This window comes from Pteronotus mesoamericanus, unplaced genomic scaffold (assembly GCF_021234165.1).
Source record: "Pteronotus mesoamericanus isolate MK-2021 breed Mesoamerican mustached bat unplaced genomic scaffold, CSHL_Meso_final contig_33, whole genome shotgun sequence".
Taxonomy (NCBI): domain Eukaryota; kingdom Metazoa; phylum Chordata; class Mammalia; order Chiroptera; family Mormoopidae; genus Pteronotus; species Pteronotus mesoamericanus.
Genome location: NW_026555135.1, coordinates 3,654,160 through 3,676,693, shown reverse-complemented (window position 1 = coordinate 3,676,693; position 22,534 = coordinate 3,654,160). Strand labels below are relative to the sequence as shown.

General features: G+C 57.2%; 1 protein-coding gene across 1 annotated transcript; it reads left to right on the top strand.

The window, feature by feature from the left end:
* The first annotated feature begins 4,262 nt into the window (after positions 1-4,262).
* Positions 4,263-20,357, top strand: WNT11 (Wnt family member 11). The gene is made up of 5 exons (XM_054576155.1): positions 4,263-4,345; positions 10,937-11,172; positions 12,830-13,107; positions 15,428-15,720; positions 19,673-20,357. Exons 1-5 carry the CDS (start codon positions 4,263-4,265, stop codon positions 19,845-19,847), a joined length of 1,065 nt encoding a protein of 354 aa, XP_054432130.1. The 3' UTR covers positions 19,848-20,357.
* The last annotated feature ends 2,177 nt before the right edge of the window (positions 20,358-22,534 follow it).

Here is a 22,534-nt window from a genome sequence, read left to right as displayed (position 1 = left end):
GCGCGCGGGCGAGCGCAGGCCCCGGGAGCGGAGAAAAACCCAGAGTAGCCTGAGTCAGTGCCACAGTCTCCGCAGGACCCGAGCCGGTCGCTGCTTGCCAGGATCCCGGTGGGCGCCCTTCTTCCGCGGCTTTGCCAAGAAGGCACCCTCACCGCCTGCCCAGCCGGGAGAGCGCTCGGGTCCCTTGGGGGCCGTTCTCGCCGCTCCCTGGCCGGCCCCAGCAGCGGGCCACTCGGGGCGCAACCGGCCGACGAGCGCCCCAGGAGGTGAGCAGTGACTGGGCAGCGGGCGGGTGCTCTGCAGGGACCTGCTAGGGCGGGGGGCGTCCGAGTCCGAGGGGACGGCGCGACCCTGTTGGGCACCCACTACCGGGTAAGAAAACCGAGCCCTCCTCCACACCTCTCCTCCGCAGCTCTCCGAGGCATTCCCCTTACGGAGAGCCGTCCCCGGGGCCGGGGGCACGGGCTTTCCATGGATGGGTGATGGTGGTGGCCTGTGCGGTTTCTGCGGCCCGCGCGAGCCTTCCGGGTCCTGGTTCCCCCGTCCGACCCCCTCCCTCCCAGTCGGCCTGCGGATGAGGTCATGCCCGAGCCATCCCGGGGGTGGGGGACTTGGATCTTGCGACAGAGGGTGTGTGGCAGGGAGGGAGAGAGTGGCAGAAGGCAGAGAACCAAGGCAGCTCCTACCACATTGGGGGATACGGGTGAGCGCCTCGCTTTGAGACCCGGTTTCAGAAGCTGCGGGGACGGGGGAGAACCGAGAGTTTGTTTACAGACCTGAGCTCCAGGCTGGGGGGTGGGGAGGAAAAGAGTCCTGTCCGGGCGGTGAGGCACATCTGGAGCCGCCCGAACATCTGGCTGAGCTCGCGCACAAGCCCCACACCTTCCACCTTTCGGCGCTGAGGTGCTTTCATATCCTCTCGGTTCTTCGGCGCTCAGGGTCAGGCTCGGAGGGGTGGTCGGAGGCACCCCGAATTCCCCCACCCCACCCTTCCCACTTCCAAAAAAAAAAAAAAAAAAACAAAAAACCATTTGCGGATAACGCGGCGCACCGTCCGCAGCGAAGTAGACTCATTTCTCTATTCTCTAGCGGATCAGGTCAAGTCCGGGTCACCGGCCCGGCCTCACTACGCATCTCAGGTAACCTTGACGCGGTCGCTCGGTGTCATCGGCTCTCGGGGTCGGCTTTCTGAGCCGCTCAGCACAAGGCTTCAGGCCCGGCCGGTGCCGACCTTAACGCGCTGCATGGACACCCTGCCCTGGCGCGTGATGCCGGCTCTCCGCCCAGCGGGGGCTCGCCCGGTAGGGGCTTCTCGGCACATCTCAACCGGCCTGGCTCAGAGGGGCGGCCACCCTAGAAGCGGGGTTTCCAGGGATTTCCAGAGCCCAAGCCTTATAACCACCTGCAACCTTATCGACCAGTTGAAGCAGGGCTACGGCTATGCGCTCGCTGTGCCCGTGTGCACAGCGCTGGCGGTCTCGCCCCTCACCAGCGGCAAACGGGTAACTTGGACCTTATCCCCAGTGGGGAGAGTCCAAAGACACTGAGCTTAGACATGGGCCGAATACGCGCCTGACCCCAGGGGAGGTTCGGCGCCAGGCCCCAAGCAAGGGGGTCAGGTGGTTGGGGGCTGCCCGCGGCAAGTGGATGTCTTACAGGACAACCCGAACTGAGAGGGCACTTACACTGCACCTCATCCCATCCCCAGACAGAGGCACTGGGTCCCAGGAAGAGGAGGGGACTTGCCCAGTGTCCCACGCATGGGAGGCAGCCGCCTATCCTACCTTGAACCCCAACTTAGCGCCCTCTGGCGGGCTGGGAACTCCGCGAGGCGAGTGCGCCCTGACCCTCCGGGCGCAGGCCGAGAGGGTGACCCAGCGGCCCGCGCGGCCGTCCTGGACGCTTTTACACCGGACAGGAATAACCCGCCAGCACTCAGAGGCCCAGGCCAGGGAATGCCTCTCCCAGCGACGCGCTGGGCTGGCGGAGGGAGAGGGAGAAGCCCGGGACCACCAGGGCAGCTCGGAAAGAGCCGGAGTAGCTGGAGGTTTGGGTCCCCGTGCGCTGTGTGACCCGGGCGGCCCCTCTTCTCTCTTGGCAAGTTGGGCTGGACACTTATACCCGGCTGTGAGTCTTCGCTCTCCTCCCCCGCGTGCAGCCCCTTCCCCCTTCCCACCCTGGAATGCTGGGCGCCGGCGTGGGGGGCGGGGGCCGGGGTGGGGGGAAGCCCACACTTTAGGAGGGGTGGGGGCGAAGAGAGACAGTGACTGGAGGTTTGATCCTTTCCCTTCCTCCCATATCCAGCCGGCATTTTTCTCGTTCTCAGGAGTGTGGTAAACTTTCAAGGGCAGTAAGACAAAGGGTTTGAATACAGGCTGAGGGGGAGGAGGGGGCTCAGTTACGCTGAGACCCCCCAGCCTTGACTCTTGTTTGTAGCCAGCGCCTCTGGGTTAGTCGCCTAGCGAGAGACTCTGCGAAGGAGAAAATAAATTTACTTCTGGGTTTTCTCCTTGCCTTCTCCTGGATTATGGTGGAAGGCTCCAGAACACAGCGAGGTTTCAAGTCTGTGTGTGTATTTAAGGGACACACATATATGCACATATTACACAGGTATACGGAATAAGTGGAAGCCTAGGCCGAGGGGAAGGCAAAGACCCGCAGACCGCTGGAAGGCCGGAGAGACCCCAGGAAATGTGCCGCGAAGGCCAGTCCCTTGCTTTTATAGAGGGAGAAACTGAGGCTGGGCGTGGTGGGGGGCTTGTCCGAGCTCACGCAGTTAAATGAGAAGGTTCCCTTACTGCTTAAGCTCCCCCACAAAGGCGGACGCCTACTTTTTCCAGCTCCCCAAACCCTTTAGAAAGGAATCCCTTTGTCTCTGCTCCACCCCAGGGGAAAGGGGCTGGGGCTCTGAATGCGTCCAGGAGAACGCCAGGTGTTGGTAAATTTGGGAGAAGCCTGGAAGGGAGTTAATGAGGCGAGAATGAAGAGGGGAAAAGAAAAGAAAAAGAGCCGGAGAAAGCGGTTCTGCAGCCTGCGGGCTCGGAGGGGTAGAGGCTGCTCCACGGCCCCAGGACGCCGCCTGGCGGCGCGAGGCGGCACCGCGCCGTCCTGGTGCGCTTCCCTGCTTAGCCAAGGCCAGGCTGCCCACCCAGCCTGGGCTCTGGCCTGGATACCACCCGGCCCCGCGAAGCGGGACGGCCGGAGAGGGGCTTGGAGACCCGGCATCCTGAACAGCTCTCGCTGTGCAAAGACCTTTGCCATCCCATTTCTCATCCTCCCCTTTGCAGACTGAGAAACTGATGCCCAGAGCAAGCCTCCATGTCCTTGTCTTCTCATAGTCCGTGATGTCACCGGCCACCTGAGCAGACTTGGGAGTAGAACACGGGGTGTAGACATAATGCTTAATGGCTGAACAACCCCATTTCTTATCTCTGGGCCTTAGTCTTCTCATCTGGGAGACGGAGACACTGAGAGTACTAATCTCACAGGGCTGCTGGAAGGAGCGAATGCCATCCTGTTAGGTGAACGAACGTTATCACTGCTGTGTCCCCAGCATACAGAGAGGGTCAACTGAGGCCCAGCGGGAAAGGGAAATCACCAGGGTCATAATATAATAATTACTATTGCGGAGATAAGAACCCAGTTTCCGGGCCTCGAATCTGCTCCTTCCTGGCCCGCCCGCGGCCTCTGGCCCGACCCCGCTCGCCCTCCCCTTTCCGTCGCTCCGCTTCTCCGTGAGCCTGTCCCGGCTTTTCCCACTGCCCAGCGTCTGCCAGCCTCGGTCTCTTGTAAAAGGGTTTGAGCGTCTCTCCCTCTTGCAACCTCCCTGCCCCTCTCTACTGGGTCTCCTTTCCGGTGTCTCTGGTCCTGTCTGTCCCTATCTTTCCTGCCCGTAGTCCGGGTCCCAGCCCGAGTGGCACAAAGAAGCGGCCGGGTGCCGAGTTAGGTGGACACGCCCTCGGCACCTAATTCGAGCCAGACTGTGGCCGAATCCGGGTCTGTGCCGGGCGGGAGGTGACGCCCGCCTTGCGCTCGACCTCCCCCGACCGGGACCCCCCTCCTCGCTTTGTAATTTGAATAAAACGCCCCCCTCCACCACCACCCCCGCCGCGGCCCCAGCCCTGAGCGCCGCCTTAACCCGCCGCCTCTGCTCTCCCCGGCTGCAGGCACCAGCGGGAGGACAAGCTGCGGTGGCCCGGGCGCGGTGCAACTTCGGCGCGGCTCCTCCCGGGTGCGACCCCTGGCGCGCCCGCCGCGCGACGATGAGGGCGCGGCCGCAGGTTTGCGAGGCGCTGCTCTTCGCCCTGGCGCTCCAGACTGGCGTGTGCTATGGCATCAAGTGGCTGTAAGTAGGGACCTCACGCGCACAGGCGGGCTCTGGCAAAGGTGGCTGGGGGCGGAGGGGAGCGGTAAGGGGCCCGGTGAATGGGGCAAGCGTGCCCCAGACCCGGGAGCAGAAGTTGGCTTGGGGGTCGTGAGCAAGTCATTCTTTTTAAGCCTCTTTTCCCCTTTCTGCAAAATATTGTCCATACCTCCCCAAGGGTTACTAAGGAGGAGCAGGGCGGGCGTGGAGGGCGGCGGAATTACCCTGTCCTGGGCAGCTGAGGATTGCTCAAGACTGCCCAGGGGCAGATGAAAAAAGACAGTGTGGGCAAGGGGCACAGTCAAAGAGGGTCTGCGCCCTGCCCGTAGGGCCTTCTCAAGGTTTCATTTCCTTCACAGTCTCCTGACCCTAGCCGGAGGTCCTCAAACAGTCCTGACCCTTCCACCTGAGTGACACTGGGGAAGTGTCACACAGCCTCTGGGAGCCTCAGTGACTTCCTCTGTCAAAGGAGAGTAAGCATCTGCACCTCACTCAGCTGAGATGAGAAGCGGTTCTTGAAAGAACCTCATAAACTGTCAGATGCTGTGCACATGTGAAAGAGATTCCTTTACATAGAAATGATGAATAGAGGGGTAGGTGGGAGAGAGAGGTGCCCTTCCATCCAGCAGAAGGGAGTGCCTGCTCTGTGCAGCGCTGCGGGCTCTGCAGGGGTGGAGAAAGGAGTCAAGCCCAGCCCCTTCCTGGAGGAGCTGCCCTCTGGACTGGAAAAGATAAGCCCAGGCTGTAAATAACTCCAAGTGCCTTGGAGAGAGCAGGGTGGTGCCGTGCGGGCCCAGAGCAGGGAGGCCACCTGGTGGGGGGCACACACTTGAGACTCTGAAAAGATTTTTCAGGGATGGTGCCCCCTAGGCTGGGCCTGGAGAGGCTCTGGGAGTGTGGCAGGTGGGGACAGTGGGAAGTATGGCATTTAGAGTGGAGGGACTCCCTGAGCAGAACGTCCAGGACAGGACAACAGGACACAGTCTGGAGTTTGGGGTGGGGGTGGGGAGCAATGCAGATAAGCAGGCAGGGACAGATTATGGGGGCTGGGGAGGGGCTGCGAGGAAGGGTCATGGATTAGCTGGGAGACAGGATGATAGTGACCAGGCCACCATCAAATAGTCTATTTTTTAAATTTTCAATTTATTTTTTGGAGAGAGGGGAAGGAGAAAGAGGCAGAGAAACATCAATGTGCGGGAGAAACATCAATCAGCTGCCCCCAGGCGTATGCCCCAACTGGGAATCGAACTGTTTGGTTCACAGGCCAGCGCCCGACCCAGTGAGCCGTATCTGCCAGGACCAGCAAGTAGTCTTGAGGTCATCAGCCCTACCCCTTCTGAGGATGAGTTGTCAATTAATCGGCAACTCAACCTCATCTTCCTGCATTTTTTGTTTGCAAGAAGAAATCTGTGCTCAGCAGCCTTCCAGCCGCTCCTGATTAGTTTTGTGAAAAATCATCAACCTTCCTTCTACTGCCAGGACCTGGCACTGTCCCAGTTGGTGGGAACCTCCGATCAGGGAGTCCAAGCCCTTCTCCCCCACCACCACCATTTTACAGAGGCGTAAACTGAGGTCCAGAGAGGGAAAGAATTTACGACAGAGCAAAGGTGCCGCAAGCTGAACTGAGCTTGCTCCTATGGCGTGTGAGGACCCATGCTACAGCGGGCCCGCTCTGACTCCGAGAAGCGTGTGACTTGCGCGGCCCCCAGGCCAGCATGTGGCTGAGGAGAGCCTAGAATATATAGTTGGCTAAGTCCAACATCCATGCTGTTCCCATTGCCTGGCTCAGGCTGCCACAAAAATGGTACAACTCAGTGCCTGCCTTAAAGAACCTCCTAGACTCTTGCGGAGGTGATATGTAAAAAAAAGAAAACAAAAAACCAAAGTGGACTTTGGGCTGTGTCCTCAGAGAGGGAGCGTGGGAGCCCAGAGGAGGAACAGTCAGTCCCACCCAGGGTAGGACTGGGCTTTGAAGGACAGATAGGATTTTGATGGCCAAGGGTGGAATGCAAAGCAGGCACCCTGGGCAGGAGGAGCAGCCAGGGCAAAGGCGCAGAGGCGGGACTGTGCACCTGGGGGAACAGAGAGGCCAGGAATTATAGGAGCCTAATAGTAAATCCCAGACACTGTTCCAAGAGCTTTCCTCACGAAGTAGGTGATATTCTTATCACTACCCTTTTACAAATGAGGAAGTGAAGGTACAGAGAGGTAACTGACCCAAAGTCACACAGCTAGTTAATAGTGGCTGTGGGGTCAGAACCCAAGCAGACGGTCTCCGTGAAACCAAACCTCTTGATAGTGATTTAACTCTTGCTGGAGCTGAAAATAGAGGGGGAAGCAGGAGAAGGAGTGGCTTTTAAGAATAGCAACAATAGGCCCTGGTTGGGTAGCTCAGCCAGTTAGAGTGTCGTCCCAATACACCAAAGTTGCAGATTTGATCCCCAGTCAGGGCACATACAAGAATCAACCAGCGAATACGTGAGTGAGTAGAACAATAAATCAATATTTCTCTCTCTCTTTAAAAAAAAAATCAATATAAAAAATGAATAACAATAGTGTATGTGTGCATGCATGCGTATGTGTGTACACAGTTGACCCTTGAACAACAAAAGTTTAAACTGCACAGGCCCAGGTACACATGGATTTTTTTCCTGTACTGTTTTCCACCTGCAGCTGCGAATCCATGGATGTGGAGGGCCAACTGTATGCATTGATCTATGCAATTTTATATAGGGGACTTGAGCATCTGTGAATTTTGGTATCTACAGGGGTCCTGGAATCAATCCTCCATGGTTACTGAGGGGCAACTTAAGTTTTTGGGGAGTAAAACTTATATGCAGATTCTTTAGTGCATTTGCGGGGGCTGGCATCCCAAACCCCTAAGCTGTTCAAGGGTCAGCTGTATATGGCCTTGCTACAAGCCAGGCACGGTTCTCAGTGCTTTGTCTATATCGTTTCACTTGAATTTCCCATTAAACAGAAGAGGAAACGGAAGCACAGGGAGTCTCAGACGGTTACAGCTAATAGGCAGCAGGGGCCACGTTAGGCTGTGGCTCTGCAGCCTGTGGTCACAGGCAGCCACGGGGCAATCGGGAACAGGGAAGCGTTCAGTGCCCATAGGAGGCTGGGGACTCACCCAGGAAAGTGCAGCTATCCTGGGGTTGCCCTGGGGGGGCCCTGCTGCCTTGTGTTTTGGAAAGTGAGCTAAAGATGAAAGGGCCATTTGACACAGGAGCTGAAACCAGGTGTGGCTGAGTGACCTGGAATGCTTACCTGTGGGGCACCTGAGACTCAGGCTGACTTTCCTGATGGCCTGAAGGGGAAGGGGAAGCGGGGCAGAGCCTGGCAGCTTATGGAAGCAGCTGACAAGAAATAACTTGGGGGGCCTCTTTATGACCTCACCTCTCACCCAAGCCTGCTGCTGGGATATCCTCAGACCAACAAGTGTGGGGGAACCCAGGTGGGCTGCTCGCCCCCCTCTCTGGCTGCCCCAAGTGGGGGGAAGGGAAGGGTGGTTCCAGCCTCCTGTGAACTCCTGCGGCTGTCAGTGAGGGAAAAGGCCCAGGGTGGCTGGGATGGCCCAAAAAGACCACCCTGCCACCCCTGGCAGCCACAAGCGTGCTGCTCACTCAGGGGCTGGGCCTCTCAAGGAGGAGTCCCAGGATTCTCCAGAAGGGACAAAGCTGCTGCAGAGTAGGTGCAAGGTGCACCAGGCCAGAGCCCAGAGACCTGGGTCCGAGCCAGAGCTCTGCCAGTTCACGAGCGCAAGCCAAGCCTCAGGCCAATCAGCCACTTCAGCCTCTCAGAGTCCCAGTTTCATCCCTGACGCGGGAGTAAAAGAGCCCCAGCCTGGGCTCTCGCTTGGCCCCGCCTCTGATTGGCTGAGTACCCAGTCGGGGCAAGCCCTGCCCTTCTCGGGGCCTCAGTGTCCCTACTTACACAATGAGATGGGGACACGGTGGGAAAGCAGCTGAGCTGGGACTGAAACTCTGGCTGCTAGACTTTCTCAGGAGAACCCCCAACCCCCGAATGAAGAGACCTCGGCCACCCCAGAAGCACCCTTGGCACAGGCCTTGCCTGTGAACTCTCTGTTCCCTCCTGTCCTCTCTTCCACCCTCTCCCCCATACCCCCACCCCCAGACAAATCAAAATGTTTTCAATTAGGGGTCTGCTGCAGTGAAGCAAGCTGGTGGAGATGTCCAGACGGGTAACTCCCCCGCCTCCCTCCCTAATCCTTGATTACCTCCCCAAGGGGGACTTAGTTAGATACAGTCATTACCACTAATTACCAGATGACCGAATCTCCCTCCTCAGGAGTGGAATCCACTGCCTCCCACCTCCTGATCTCCCGCCTGCACACTCCCGTGGGCGGCCCCCCCACCTCAACACCCCTCCCCCACCAACCCGGCCACTCTCTCCACCAGCTCCAAGCCTCCATCTTGTGCCCACCAGGGGCCTCCTACTTTCCCGCCACCCACCTGGACAGTCTGAGCCTTGCATGAGAGTGTCCTCGCTGTGGCGTCTCCCAGAGCGCCTTTGCTCACCATTGGCTGGGGAGGTGGATGCTTGATGACTTCAGAGGAGAACAGGCTGAGACCCAGAGTGGCCCAGAGTCCCCAGGCACCGGGAGCACAGAGCGCACCTCCCTGGGAGCCACAGTGCCGGGCATTCAGGATTTGCCTGGACTGAGCTCCACAGGGAAAGCTGGGCTCACGCTACCTCCCCTTCTTGGCCTAAGCAGGAACACGGGGAGAAGACCTGCAAGGGAGGCAGCTCACGCGGCTTGAGTGCCCACTGTGTGCTGGGTGCTGTACGGGCGTTTCTTGGTGCATCTCATGTAATCTTGCCCGTTGTGAAACAGAGAACTGACTCAGAGGGGAAAGAAGCAAGCTGGGTGAGGTGAGGGGCAGAGCAACTCCGGACAGCTGGGTGTGCACGGCCCCCAGCCCGGCAGAAAGGGGGGGCCCAGGAAGCCAGGGGACAGGTCTGCAGGAGGATGGTGTCAGGAGAAGGCCGAGCACACGGGCCCTGCGTGTCCCCGGTGTCCTCCTCTGTACAAAGGGGTGTTAACGATTTCGTCCAGGCCCACTCCTCTGGGTGTTGTGAGAATGGGAGGAGGCAGGACACGAGAGGCTCTGCCAACTGGGGCCGCATGTGTGGACAGTGTCTGCTTGCCAGAGGCGGAGGGGGTCACAACATTGGGGGCGGCTCTGCCTCCCTGTGCGCACACCTCACCCAGCACGGGCTGCAGGAAGTCAGACCATGGGCGCCCCGAGGCGCACCAGCTTGGGCAGGCCTCAGCGGCTCAGGGAGGAGCGGACAGCTCCGCGGAGATCCAGAAACATGCCTGAGGTCTGCTCTCTGTGCCGAGGCCGGCATCCAGGCACACCTCGCGTGCCCCTGCTCGTGGTTTGGGAGGCGGGCGTATCCCTCTAGGGTCTCTGCTGGGTTACTGAGGGCAGAGGGCTCGCCTACCTGAAACCCTTCAAGGCGGTGGGGCCCATCTAGCCTGCACTTAGAGGAGGGGCTGCCTGAGGCAATCTGCTCCTTAGAGAAGGCCTGGGAGAAAGGCAGATCCAGGATGGGCCCACAGCCCCCGTGTCTTTGGAATCCCAGTGTCCAGGGCCAGGAGCTGGGAAGCTCTTAGGTCTTGTGGCACCACCAGGGTTCAGAGAGCCCCCTCGGCCAGTATTTCCCAAAGCCTGGGCGAGGTCAGCCCTCCTCCAAGGGCTCTTTGCCCAGCAGGCAAGGAGTTAAACACAACCAGGCCTGCTGCTTTGTTGCAGCATTTCTCAGGGACATAGTATATCATATTTCCCAAATATGCTTGACCATGGGTCCCCTTTTTTCAGAGTGTCGCACTGGACTGGAACCCATTTTGGGAAATGTATTTATAGGGACAGGTGCCGAGGCCCAGAGAGACAGGGATTTACCTAAGGTCTCATAGCAAGTTAATGACTAAGTGTGTTTTATCATAAAATGAGTGGCTCTTTAATCTTAAATAACAATCCCTTGCATGTGTGTGGGACTTTATAGCCTAATAAATGAGTTTAATAATTTAATGAAGCAGTGGTGGGAAGCTCCTAACTCATGTTGTGTGCCTAGTAAATGCTTAATTAATAATATGTATTATTATGATGATGATTATAAAAACCTAGCACTTAGCACAGTGTCTAGGGCATAATGGGTGCTCAGTGCTGAATGAATGTTTAATAAGGAGGAATAATTCATAGCTCTGTGAGAACTAAATAAAGGCAATGGATGTGAGTACCTTTCACACGGTGAAGTTATTGTTAGCAGATTTACAATAAAGCTTCGGTAAATGGAGGTCATGATCCTGTGTTATAAATGAGAACCTGAGGCCCTGGAAGGGACAGTAATGTGCCCAAGGTCACAGTGGGGTGGGAGGAGAAGCCGTATTTCTGTCAGAGGCAGTGCTTTGCCTCTTGGTTTCTTGGCTCTTTCTAGTAAAAGGCTCCTGGGAGAGGCGGGGCCTGTAGGAGGGGTGAAGGCAACGCGGCCTCTAACGCCTTGTCTTTCCTTCCATTGTCATTGCCTTTTGGCGGTGCACAGGGCGCTGTCCAAGACGCCAGCAGCCCTGGCGCTGAACCAGACACAGCACTGCAAGCAGCTGGAGGGCCTGGTGTCCGCGCAGGTCCAGCTGTGCCGCAGTAACCTGGAGCTCATGCACACCATCGTGCACGCTGCCCGCGAGGTCATGAAGGCCTGCCGCAGGGCCTTCGCGGACATGCGCTGGAACTGTTCTTCCATCGAGCTGGCCCCCAACTACCTGCTTGACCTGGAGAGAGGTAGGGAGCCAGCTGGGGCTGCTAGGGCCTACGGAATGCTGGCGGGTGGGGGTGGGTGAATTCAGGCATAAATAGATGTGTTTAGATAGGTGGGTGAAGTCACGGGTGGATGGATGGATGAATACGTGACGGGCGGACGAGTGAATGGATGGATGATGGACGGATACACAGAAGGTTAGAGCCATGGATGGATGGGTGGGTGGATGAATTAATCATAGATCTGGGTATTTAGGCATGAATTGATGAATGAATAAACATAGAGTGAGTGAATATACCGGTGCAGCGGAGCCTGAGTGACAGCACAAACGCACGTGCGCCCTAAAGCATGAATGAAGGCAGGGTCCCAGGGGAGCTCTTGGGGCTGAGGGGCCGATGGGACAAGAATGTGACGGAACCCACCCCCGGGGCAGACTGGTGTTCACAGTTAATTCTAAACCGGTCACCACAAGATGCACACAATGATAAATGGACTAAAAAATATCTGGGGGGAAGACTTCCTGGAGGGGGTCGGAGGTGGATTTGGGGACCGTGGGTTCAACAGAGAGGCTTTCGATTGGCAGAAGAGCCCTAATGGATCTAACCTGTGTCCTGCACGGTAACAGCTAACCTGTGTGTGGCACTCGACAAAGCTCCCTTTCTTCCCGAATTACATGAACTCTAGAGTCAGCCTGGGGAGTAGGTATTCTCACTCCCATTCTACTGTTAAGGAAACTGACACTCAAGAAGAGGAAGTGACTTTCTAGTAAAGAGATGGATCCAGAGCTCGGACCCAAGGCCAAGACACACCCCCGCCGGGGCACACTGGGCTCCATGTGCCAGGGCTGCAGTAACAAAGTACCACAAACTAGGGGTGAGGCTGTTTCAAACGGCAGAAATGTGTTGTCTCAGAGTTCTGGAGGCTGGAAGTCTGAGATCAAGGTGTAGGCAGGGCTGTGCTGTCTGAAGGTGCACGGGGAGGCTCTTTCTGGCCTCTTTAGTTTCAGGTGGTGGCCTCATTGTTCCTTGGCTTATAGCTGCATCACTCCAATCTCCACCTCTGTCGCTTGTCCTTCTCCCTCTACGTGTCTCTGATTCCAAAACTCCCTCTTCCTCTGCGGCTACCAGTCCTTGGATTAGAGCCCACCTGGATCATTTTAGCTTAGTTATACTTGCAAAGACCCTACTTCTAAATAATTCACATGTACGAAGGGTCAGGAGCTGAGCAGGTCTTTTGGGGGACACATTTCCACACACAGCAGGCTCTCTGCACACTCATCTTGCCTATCAGGTCGTGAACTCTTTGGGGAGCTCAGGGGCTGGGCCTTCATTTCTCTAAAGCAGCCCCTCGCACTGAGTGCAGAGCAGGCAGGCTCAAGCACAGGGTCATGAGCCTGTGGGAGTGCGGGTGCGCCTGCCTGCATGGGGGCGGGGGGGGCTCTGCTGGCCTATGTGAATGTGTGTGTGTGCGCGCGCAGGGCAGCTAATGTATTTGTGGGAGAAAGTGAGGGAAACAGATTAATGGCCCAAGTTCCGTCCTCCACCCGCTCCATGCTGCTTGCAGCCCCTGTTCCCACCTGACCTCATAAAAGGAGGTAGGAGCCCAGGAGGAGTCCCTCAGGCCTAGGCTGGGTGCTAGCCCCTGGTCACCCGACATGGGCTGACGCACGCCTTCCCACAGGGACCCGGGAGTCCGCCTTCGTGTATGCGCTGTCGGCAGCCGCCATCAGCCACGCCATCGCCCGGGCCTGTACCTCCGGCGACCTGCCCGGCTGCTCCTGCGGCCCCGTCCCAGGTGAGCCACCCGGGCCCGGGAACCGCTGGGGAGGATGTGCGGACAACCTCAGCTACGGGCTCCTCATGGGGGCCAAGTTTTCCGATGCTCCTATGAAGGTGAAAAAAACAGGATCCCAAGCCAATAAACTGATGCGTCTACACAACAGTGAAGTGGGGAGACAGGTAACCACCCACCCCACCCACCCCAGATGGTTGCGCTTGTGCCAATCGGCAAGAAAAGGCCACCCAGTGTGCCCCGATGGAGGGGGTGGCGGGGAGGGGTGGGCCCTGATACATCCACACTGATGTGCTCCTGGCCTCCCCAGCTCTTCCCTCTCCAGCTGCTTGGGGCTTGCCTGGATCCTCCTCCTCCAGGGGGTCCACTGGGATTTGGGTTGGAGAATGTGGGCCGAGAAGGAGCACCGAGCTGGGAGTCAGGAGCTCTGAGTTCCTACCTTGGCTCTATGTGCAAGTCTCTTCCTCTCTGGCCTCAGTTGTTCCCATCGTAAATTGGAGTGCTTGCTGCTCTGTATTGGCCATGTTCCTCAGGCTCTGTCTCTGGGGCTCTGGCCCAAGGCTGGGTGTGGGAGGAGACGTGGAGGGGGCTGTGGGGCAACCCGGCCTTAGCCTAAGGCATCGTCTCCTGGATTCTAATGGGGACTCCCTCCTGGCTCCAAAACCCACTGTAACCTCCAAAACACAGTTTTCCCCAACATCTGTTATCAATTTTTCCTTAACTCCTTACATCATTCCACAAAAGATTGGGCGAATGAATGAATAGACCTTTTATTTTTTGACAATTAAAAAACAACAACTTTACGCCAATCTGTATGCCAGGCACTGTGTTGGGTGCTTGATGAGTTTTCTCTCCTGCGGCCCACAAACCACCTGTGAGGAGGTACTGCTATGTCTTCTTGCAGATGGAGAACGGGGTCCTGGAGGGGCAGGGTGTTGGCTGCAGACGGCTTCTCATGACCTCCTCCCTGCAGCCCTGTGCAAGGCCCATTTTACAGAGGCACCGAGTGAGGCACAAAGAGCTGAGGTGGCTCAACCAAGAACACAGGGCGCAATGGAGCCCAGGTCTGTGGGACTCCAAGTCCAGAGGTTTCCATGTCCTCACCTTCCTCTCTCACTGGTCTCTCTCATGTAAGGGACATTTGGGGAAACTGAGGCCAAGTCACGCTGTGGGTCTGTAGCAGAGCCTGGCCAGGGACCCAGGACTTCAGCCTCCCAACCCTGGGGATCAGGCCCCCATCCTTGGAAGCTCAGCAGGAGCCCTTCGCCCAGCCCCTAGTCCAAGAAGCTGGCCCGCGCAGGGCCCAAACCTCTTGGCGCCAGAGGCGCAGCCGCAGCCTCCTGCCGTGCAGTCCAAACAGGGTCTCAGCGCTGGGCACGCTGGACTTACCCCTGGGGCCCTGATGCGCACAGCTGGCCTCTCTGGTCCCCCTCCCCCAAGCCGAGGGCCTGGGAGGGGTACCTCGCAGATACAATGTGCTCGGTGCTGGCACCCAGCAGAGCTGAGGAACTGGACATAGTTTACCTTTCCTCGATGATTCAGAAGCACCTCCCCTGCTTTGGGAGGCTGAGCGTGCCCTGCGGTGCTGCTCACTTCATTCCTGAGCTCTCCGCGGGCTTCACTGAGCCGATTCCAGATTTTGTACCGGAACGGACTCCCTCGCTCCCCGCTGCCTGGCACCAGTGAGGGGGAAGAAGCCCTGGGGCCCTGACCAGTGCCCTTGCTAACTCGCTGAGTGATTTTGGGCAAGCCCCTGCCCTCTCTGTGCCTCAGCTTCTTCATTTTTTTGATGCAAGGGGTAGGCCCAGGGACCAGTAAGTCTTGCAGCTACCTGCACAGGGCAGGCAGGAGGGCCGGCCTGGGCATGTGGATCCAAGTCCTCTGTGCAAAGATGTGGGGGTGAAAAGGCAGAACTGAAAGGATCTAATGCATCCCCCTCAGGTACATGTGGGGAAACTGAGGCCCAGGGAAGATGGTAGGGCAGAATTACTTCCAAAGCCAGGGCCAAAGTCTGCCCAAGCCCCAAAGCCCAAGCCTCTTCCCTCCACCAAATTATTACTTAGACTGATTTTTCAAAGTCAATATTGATTTAAATTTTATAGTTCACAAAACTCTTTCATAAACGTCTTTTCATTGAATTCTTACGACTATGCAAGGTGACAGTTATGAGGGCTGTGGTGATGATTAAGCCATGTTATGTGTTAGAGCACTTGGTGTACAGTGGGTGTATAACTGGCATCCATTATCCGGCAAGCGCCACTCTCTTCCTGCACCTCCCAGCTGTCCCCCAGTTTGGAGGGGGAGCTGAGGACCTGAAACACCCCCCAGCTTTAGAGCAAAAAGCCCTGTCACCTGAGGTCCAAAACAGGCAGAGGATGACTCCCTGAGAGCACCCGGCACAGGGGGTGGGGAGAGTGGGGCCCAGAGTCCCAAGGCAGGCCAGGGAGGGGCCCTGGCCACCAGCCCGACGCCATGCCCTGTCCGCAGGCTTTGCGCGCCTCTCTGGAAGTGAAGTGTAAGTGCCACGGGGTATCTGGCTCCTGCTCCATCCGCACCTGCTGGAAGGGGCTGCAGGAGCTTCGGGATGTGGCCACTGACCTGAAGACCCGCTACCTGTCAGCCACCAAGGTCGTACACCGACCCATGGGCACCCGCAAGCACTTGGTGCCCAAGGACTTGGACATTCGGCCTGTGAAGGACTCGGAGCTTGTCTATCTGCAGAGCTCACCTGACTTCTGCATGAAGAACGAGAAGGTGGGCTCCCACGGGACGCAAGACAGGTACGGGGCTGCTGCTACCTCCGCAGGAAGGGGTCAGCTGTGTAGCAGGTGCCCCATCCCAGCTCCGGGCCAGGCAGGGAGTGAGGCCTCAGTTGGCATTTGGGGAATGGAGTCTGTGCCCATTTGAGAGAGGCGGCCCCAGGACTAATGAGTGGAGGTGCCAGGGTTCAAGGGGTCCCTGGCAGAGCTTCTCGGAACGGCTGCTGTGCACCTCACCAAGGCAGGGGCCCCTCGGGAATGGAGGTTGGTGAGGAGCCCCCACCCCACTTTCCGTCCGGCTGGGGAGGCAGATAGGAAGAGATGCTGACAGGGACTAGCCTCAGTAAACGTATGCCAGGTGAATAAGTGCAAGATAAAAGTTGTACAACTTGCTCACTGGACAAATGAGGCAGAAGGGGCGGTGGGGGCAGCGGCCAGCCCACAGCAACACGGGAAGTCTGCCCAGAGTGGAGGCAGAACTAGGGCAGCCACTTTGCAGAGGGGCAGCAGGAGAGCGAGGTCTGCCTGCATTCCTTGCAGAGATAGTGGCCCCATTTCCTCCATAGGCGTACACCCACACTCTGGGCCCCAGCTCTCTCCCCGGGGTCCCCGCTTTCAGAGCCAGGGCTGGGATCCCTACAACCGGCCCCATCCTGGCTGCTGACGCTGGCTCAGGACAAGAGCGGTGGAGGGAGCCAGTGATGACTGCAGACCTACTATGTGCCAGGTGGGGCTAGTGGGGAACGGCATTTCCCAGAGATAATTTTGAAGGAAGCCAGTCCTGAGGAGCTATAATAGAGACAGTTCCACAATCATACTCATTTGGGATTTTTTCTGGCGATTCACAAGGCACGAGAACATATTAAAGGCTCCGAGGAATCCCACAGTAAAGGATCTGTCTAAGCTGTGTTTCCCAGAGGTGTTTGGCTGTGGAACTCTTTTATTAAGGAGCCCCTAATAGCATTCCACAAAATGAGTGTTCTGCGGGGTTAAAAGAATATTGAACCAGAGTGAGGGTGTCTGAGAATGTGTTTGGCACATAGTTGGTGCCCAGCCAGCATTTGCTTCCTCCGCAGCCCACGTTCCTGTCTCCAGGAGAGGGGGGCTCGTTTGGGGGGGCTCTGTCTTCACAGGCCAGGGCAGCAGGCTCTGTGAGGAGGCCCAGGCTCCCATCTGGAGGCCAGATTGAGGGGGTCGGGCAGTGTGAAGATGGAACTGGGTCAAGCCAGGCAGACGGGAAGGAGTGAGGCGGTCAGGCTGGGTATGATGAGGATGGGGTGGGGAGGGGAGGAGTCTAGAACCCAGAGGGACTGAGAGAAGCCCATCAAGGACCCCTGAGCAAAGAGAGGGTCTCCCTGGATCCATGAGGGGCTGTGTGTGTGTATTGGGAAATAACAGTGTGCACCCTGACTCGGCAGCTTCCTAGCTGTTGGACCTTGACCAAATCCCTTCACTGTCTGAGGCTCTGTCTCCTCTTCTGAGCAATAGGTTGATAGCACATACCTGGGAGGGGTGGTGAGCGATCTCTCTTTGTGCTATGCAGTGTCAGCCTCATGGGAAGGGCTCATTAATGGCAGCGCCCCCTCCCCTCTTCCCACCCCCCAGGCTCCCAGGCCTCTTCTTTCCCAGCTCCCTTAACGCTACCCTTAGGATTTGCCCCCAAACTACTGATGAGGCGGCCCACCTCATAGCACCAGCTGCCTTCCTCGCTTTCTCAGGACGCTCCCCGCCAACCCAGGTTTCCTGCCGTGCTCCGCTCCCAGCCATTGTTTTGGGAGTGGGCCTTTGCAGACATCTGTATTGGTCAGCGTTTTCTGCGGTAACAAACAGCCTCACTCTCTCAGTAGCTTACAACCACCGACACACCTCACACTCATTATGTGAGGCTCTGACAAGTGCCGGGGAGGTGGAGAGACATCAAGTGTTCAGGCTGTGACGGAGGGAAGCCGGGGTGTTGGGGGTGAGGGGAGCCCAGAGAGGTCTTGACCCCGTGTGGGCATCAAGGAAGGCTTCCCAGAGGAGGGAAAAGGGAAGCTTTACTAGGTTAGGGCATTTGCGGGTGCAGGGGATTAGATATAAATGAGCCTTTTTAACTGTCGAAGGCATGTGTGCACAGAGGCTGGCCCCCTTGCTGGGGAAGAGACACTCTCCTCAAGTCCAGCCTGACGAACTGAGGCCTTTTCAGCAGTGAGTTCTGAGCCCCAGCCCTCTGGTCACGTTTCTTCCAGAGGCCCCTGCATCCCTGAAAGCTGCCTTCTCATGGCCTGTGCCACCTATTCCCTGGGAGCCAGGGATCCCAGGGGTCTTCCCTGGGGCCGTGACCCCTTCTCCAGGCCCTACCCCCCTGCACTCCCTGCTCCCAGTCACCATCTCAAGCTCTGTCTGGCTCCGAGGTTAGAGACCAGGTTGTCAGACATTGCCTGTCAAGTTTCCAGAATAAAAATGGAATTCTGCCCCCTTCCCCACCACCCTTTCCTTCAGGATAAGGCAGAGGGGGACCAATGGTGTTGAGTGACTAAGCAAAGCCCAGAAAGGTTAAATGACTTGCTGTAAGTCATACAACTAGAAAGGGCAGAGCGGGGTTTGAACCCCGGTCTGTCTGGCTCCGGGGCATGTGTTCTTCCTGCTGTTCCCTCCTGCCTGGTACTGTTTGCAGCCCCTGCATGCAGATCACTGTCACCTCCTGACTCTCCCCCCACCCCAGCTGCTCCCCTCCTCCCTACTCCATGGTCCCTCCTCAGCTCAGGGCTTGGCCTCTTTCACTCAGCTGCTGCCCGCCGCCTCCCTGGCCTCCCTGCCTCCTGCCCGTCCCCTTCCATCTGTTCCCTAACTCCTATTAGATTAGGTCAGGTCAGGCTGTTGTTCTCTATGTACCCAGCACCTTCTCCCCTCCTTCGCATCTTAGATCTCCGCTCATCTTTCGCCAGACAGCCTGGACAGCTCTGCCTCAGGACGCCGCCCTGAGCTCTCACAGACCCCAGGCTCACCCTGTGTGACCCTGGGCAAGTCTCCTCCCCATGCTGTGCTTTGGTTTCCCCATTAGGAAATATGAGGGCTGGGTTGGTCATTTCTAGGGCTTGTACATCTCGGACATTCTGGGATTCCTCGGTCCACAGGGCTGTGGGGACCCAGCTGTGTCCCATGATGACATCCCTGTTCCCGCCAGAGGAACTGCCACCCTGTGCAGATATTCCTTCATGAGACAAAAGAACTGATGGGAAGGATATGTGGGTTTTATAGGGGCCTTCAGTGTCTTCTCCTCCCACACGAGTGATCCAGGGATCAGGGCAGCCCTGGGTTCCCCTGGGAGAACACGCACTGTGCTCAGTGTCAGGACCCCTGAGCTTAAGGCCTGCTCCTCCACGGACTCCCGTGAGGCCTGCACAGGCCTCTGTCCTTCATTCACGGAGCCTGTGTGCATCTGTGAAATGGGCAGGATAACTCCTCCCACCCAAGGGCCCTGCATGCCTCCAGTAAGACAAAATAGAGGGGGAAAGTGCCTGGCACATAGCGGGCCAGGGGGTACTGGAGCCTCTCCCCCAAAGAACAGTGTGCCAGACTCTCACTTTGCCTCATATCCAGTGCCATTTTGTCTGTTTCTGGATTTATCCTGAGATTCTAAAAACAATCTTTGCATTTGTTACAATATAATTCAAGATTAAATATGAAGATGACCAGAGGCTCCCTCAAGTATTTAGAAGTGGGAGAAATAGGAAAAAAGACATCTCCAAGAAATAAAACACCCCCATCATTTTGATAAATGCTTCTTAGAAATAAAGAGAAAAGTGAGAAGTAGCTTTAGGGAAGAAGATTATTTAAAATTCCCAAAGACCGGGATACCTTCCATGGGTGACTGAGTCTGCGGCCACAGGCCGGGGGGAGGGAGGCGGTGGGGGAGGCTGCCGGCTGCCGGGCTGGCAGCATGGGGCTGGAGGTGATAGAAGTGCTCACTGACCTCCCCTCCTCCCCACAGGCAGTGCAACAAGACATCCCACGGCAGTGACAGCTGTGACCTCATGTGCTGTGGACGCGGCTACAACCCCTACACAGACCGCGTGGTCGAGCGGTGCCACTGCAAGTACCACTGGTGCTGCTACGTCACCTGCCGCAGGTGTGAGCGCACCGTGGAGCGCTACGTCTGCAAGTGAGGTCTGCTCTGCCCCCATGGGAGCTCCTGGGGACCCTCAGAGGCCCACTAAGGCCCGCCAAGGGACCTGGAGACACCCCGTGGATTTTTTGCTTGTGAATTCCAGATGCCAGGCATTGGAGGCTGTTTGTGCTTCCACTTGGGAGCCACCAGGAACAGAAGGAGGGCCGGGACATCAAAGGAAACTAACAAGATTAAAAATAACCTGGCAGCCTGCGGCCCGGGAGTGCCCTCTTGCTGCCTTCCAGGCTGGTCTAAGAAACCAGGGCCATGGGTTTGGCAAGACTGGTATGGACTTGACCTTTCACAGCCAGATCACCAGCCTCCCGGGAAGGAAGGGGGGGTCTGTCTGCCCTCATCAGAGTGTTCTGCAGGCCCAGCCCTCGAGACCCCCAGTCCCTGGGGTCGAGCCTGCTGGGCCCACCACATGGAACCACTAGCTCGGGTTGTAAATGTTTTTTGGTTTTGTTTTCTTTCTTCCTCTGGGATGTGGGAGCTACAGAAATATTTATAAAACATAGCTTTTCCTTTGGGGTGGCTTGCCTCAATTCCTCTTTATATATTTTATATATATAAATATATATATATATATATAATGATCTATATTTTAAACAAGCTTTTTAAACAGCTATATGAAATAAATGCCGAGAGAACCCCAGCCCTCCCCTGCAGTCTCTGGCCTCCTCAAGAGAGCTCAGAAGATCCTGGCTCTGGCCTGGGGGGCTCTCCGGTTTCCAGGCCAGGCGGCTTCCGATTGATGTTCCTACCCACCCCCCACCCCACCCCACCCGGCTCTGGGGCTCTGGCCCTAGTCTCCCTGTAAGATCGCTTGGTCAAGGGCAAGGACAGAGGTCTTGAAACATAAACCCAGCTGGCAGACTCTTTGTTCCTCAGGGACACACGCACGCATGCACACAGCATGGCCGCGTCATCAGGCTTGCTAAGCCGGCTTCACGGGAACGCCCAGCCCAGGGGAGGCAGGGGACGCAGACTCGGGTTCCAGCTAACTCTGTGGTTTTCCTGGGTGACTGTAGGGAAGACTTTTCCCCTCCTCAGGCCTCAGTTTCCCCGTTTGTAAAGTGGGGGTGGTAGAGAGTAAGGTCGGTGGTGGGGAAAGGCTGGCGGCAGCGGGTGCGGAGGGGCGGTGGGGTTCCTGTGGCTTCCATCAGGGTTTGTTCTCCTTACGGTTGCGGGGTGTGAGGACCAGGAGGATCAAGAAGGACTGCAGTGGCTTTGGCCGAGCACTCAGGAGAATGCTGGTAGGGCTGTGGAGGGAGGACTGGGTTCAGACTTGGACATGAGGAGATGATGTTGATTTCAGTCCCAGGTGGAGACACTGAGTAGAGGGGCAGATGTTCTAATCTGGAGTCCTGGGGAGAGGCTGGGGGTGAGGTGCACGCTTCGGCCTCAGCACAAAGGGCTGGGGTAGAAAAACAGAGTCCCAACGCCTGAGCCGGGGCACTTCCAGTCCGGCGTGAGGGAGATGAAGAAGAAAAGCACAGAAACTGAGCAGTAACAACCAGGGAGACGAGAGAAGCTGGCCCCGTGAAGGTGGGGTCTCAGTGCACACAGCCCGGTGTCTCTCTAAGCTTCAGCTTCACTTCCTGCCACGGGGACAGCACTGAGCACAAGGGAAGCGTATCCTGGGGCCTGGCCCATGGTAGGTCCTCCCAAGTGGAAGCAGTTATGAGTCACCTGTGCCTTGGTCTAGCTGTGAGTGACTGCATGAGACAAAGGATGTAAGCAGACTTTACAAACTGAATTTCTGCGTGTGGGGGAGGAGGCGAATGCGGAGATACAACCTGGGATGGCTGGAGCGCAGCACCGCCTGGGAGCCGGGGCGGGAGCCAGTGAAGCGAAGCAGGCACCCAGGGTGGGATGACGGGGACGCACCCGAGAGGCTGGACCCATCACAGGGCGGGCCGTCCTCCAAGTCCCAGCCTGGAAGTGTGCAGGGGGGTGGCCCCAGTGACAGAATCCCAGCTGAAAGGAACTTCAAGATAAGTCTCCTGGTCTCCTCTCAACCTGTTTTGCAGATGAGGAAATTCCTAGAAGGGAAGGGCTTTTCCTGTGGTCACAGTGCTGATAAGGGCTGAGGGCGGAGGTGGGGTTGCAGGATGTCCCAGGACAGGGCTCCCACCAGTACCTCTGGAGAAACCCCCAGCCTCCCCCAAAGGAGCCCTTGGAGTGTGTGCTCTCGCAGGCCCAGGGCTGCCCCTGCTCCACAGCCTTCACTGGCTCCCAGTGGTCCACAAACCAATGCTCAGTTCCCTGCCCCAGTGCACAAGGCCCTTCCCTCAGGCCCCAGGTGGCTCTTCCAGCCACACTTCCAGCAACTCCCCAGGCATATCCTCTGCTTGGCCTGCCTCTGGGCACATGCTGTTCTTCAGCTTTCCAACCACATCCACAAAGCCTTCCCCAGTCCCCTCAGGCTGCCAACAACCCTTGAATATTTTATTTTTAATCCTCGCCTGAGGATATGTTTTTATTGATTTTAGAGAGGATGAGAGAGAGAAACATTGATGAGAAAGAGAGGAACATCGATGTGAGAGAGAAACACCGATTGTTTGCCTCCCACATAAGCCCCAACCAGGGATCAAACCTGAAACCTAGGTATGCGTCCTGACTGGGGATCGAACGCACAGCCTTTTGGCGTATGGGACAATGCTCCAACCAACTAAGTCACCC

Coding starts and splice junctions, on each gene's coding strand:
- WNT11 (XM_054576155.1), top strand. CDS start 4,263: ATGAGGGCGCGGCCGCAGGTTTGCGAGGCGCTGCTCTTCGCCCTGGCG. Junction 4,346..10,936: donor TGCTATGGCATCAAGTGGCT/GTAAGTAGGGAC, acceptor GGCGGTGCACAG/GGCGCTGTCCAAGACGCCAG. Junction 15,721..19,672: donor TCCCACGGGACGCAAGACAG/GTACGGGGCTGC, acceptor TCCTCCCCACAG/GCAGTGCAACAAGACATCCC.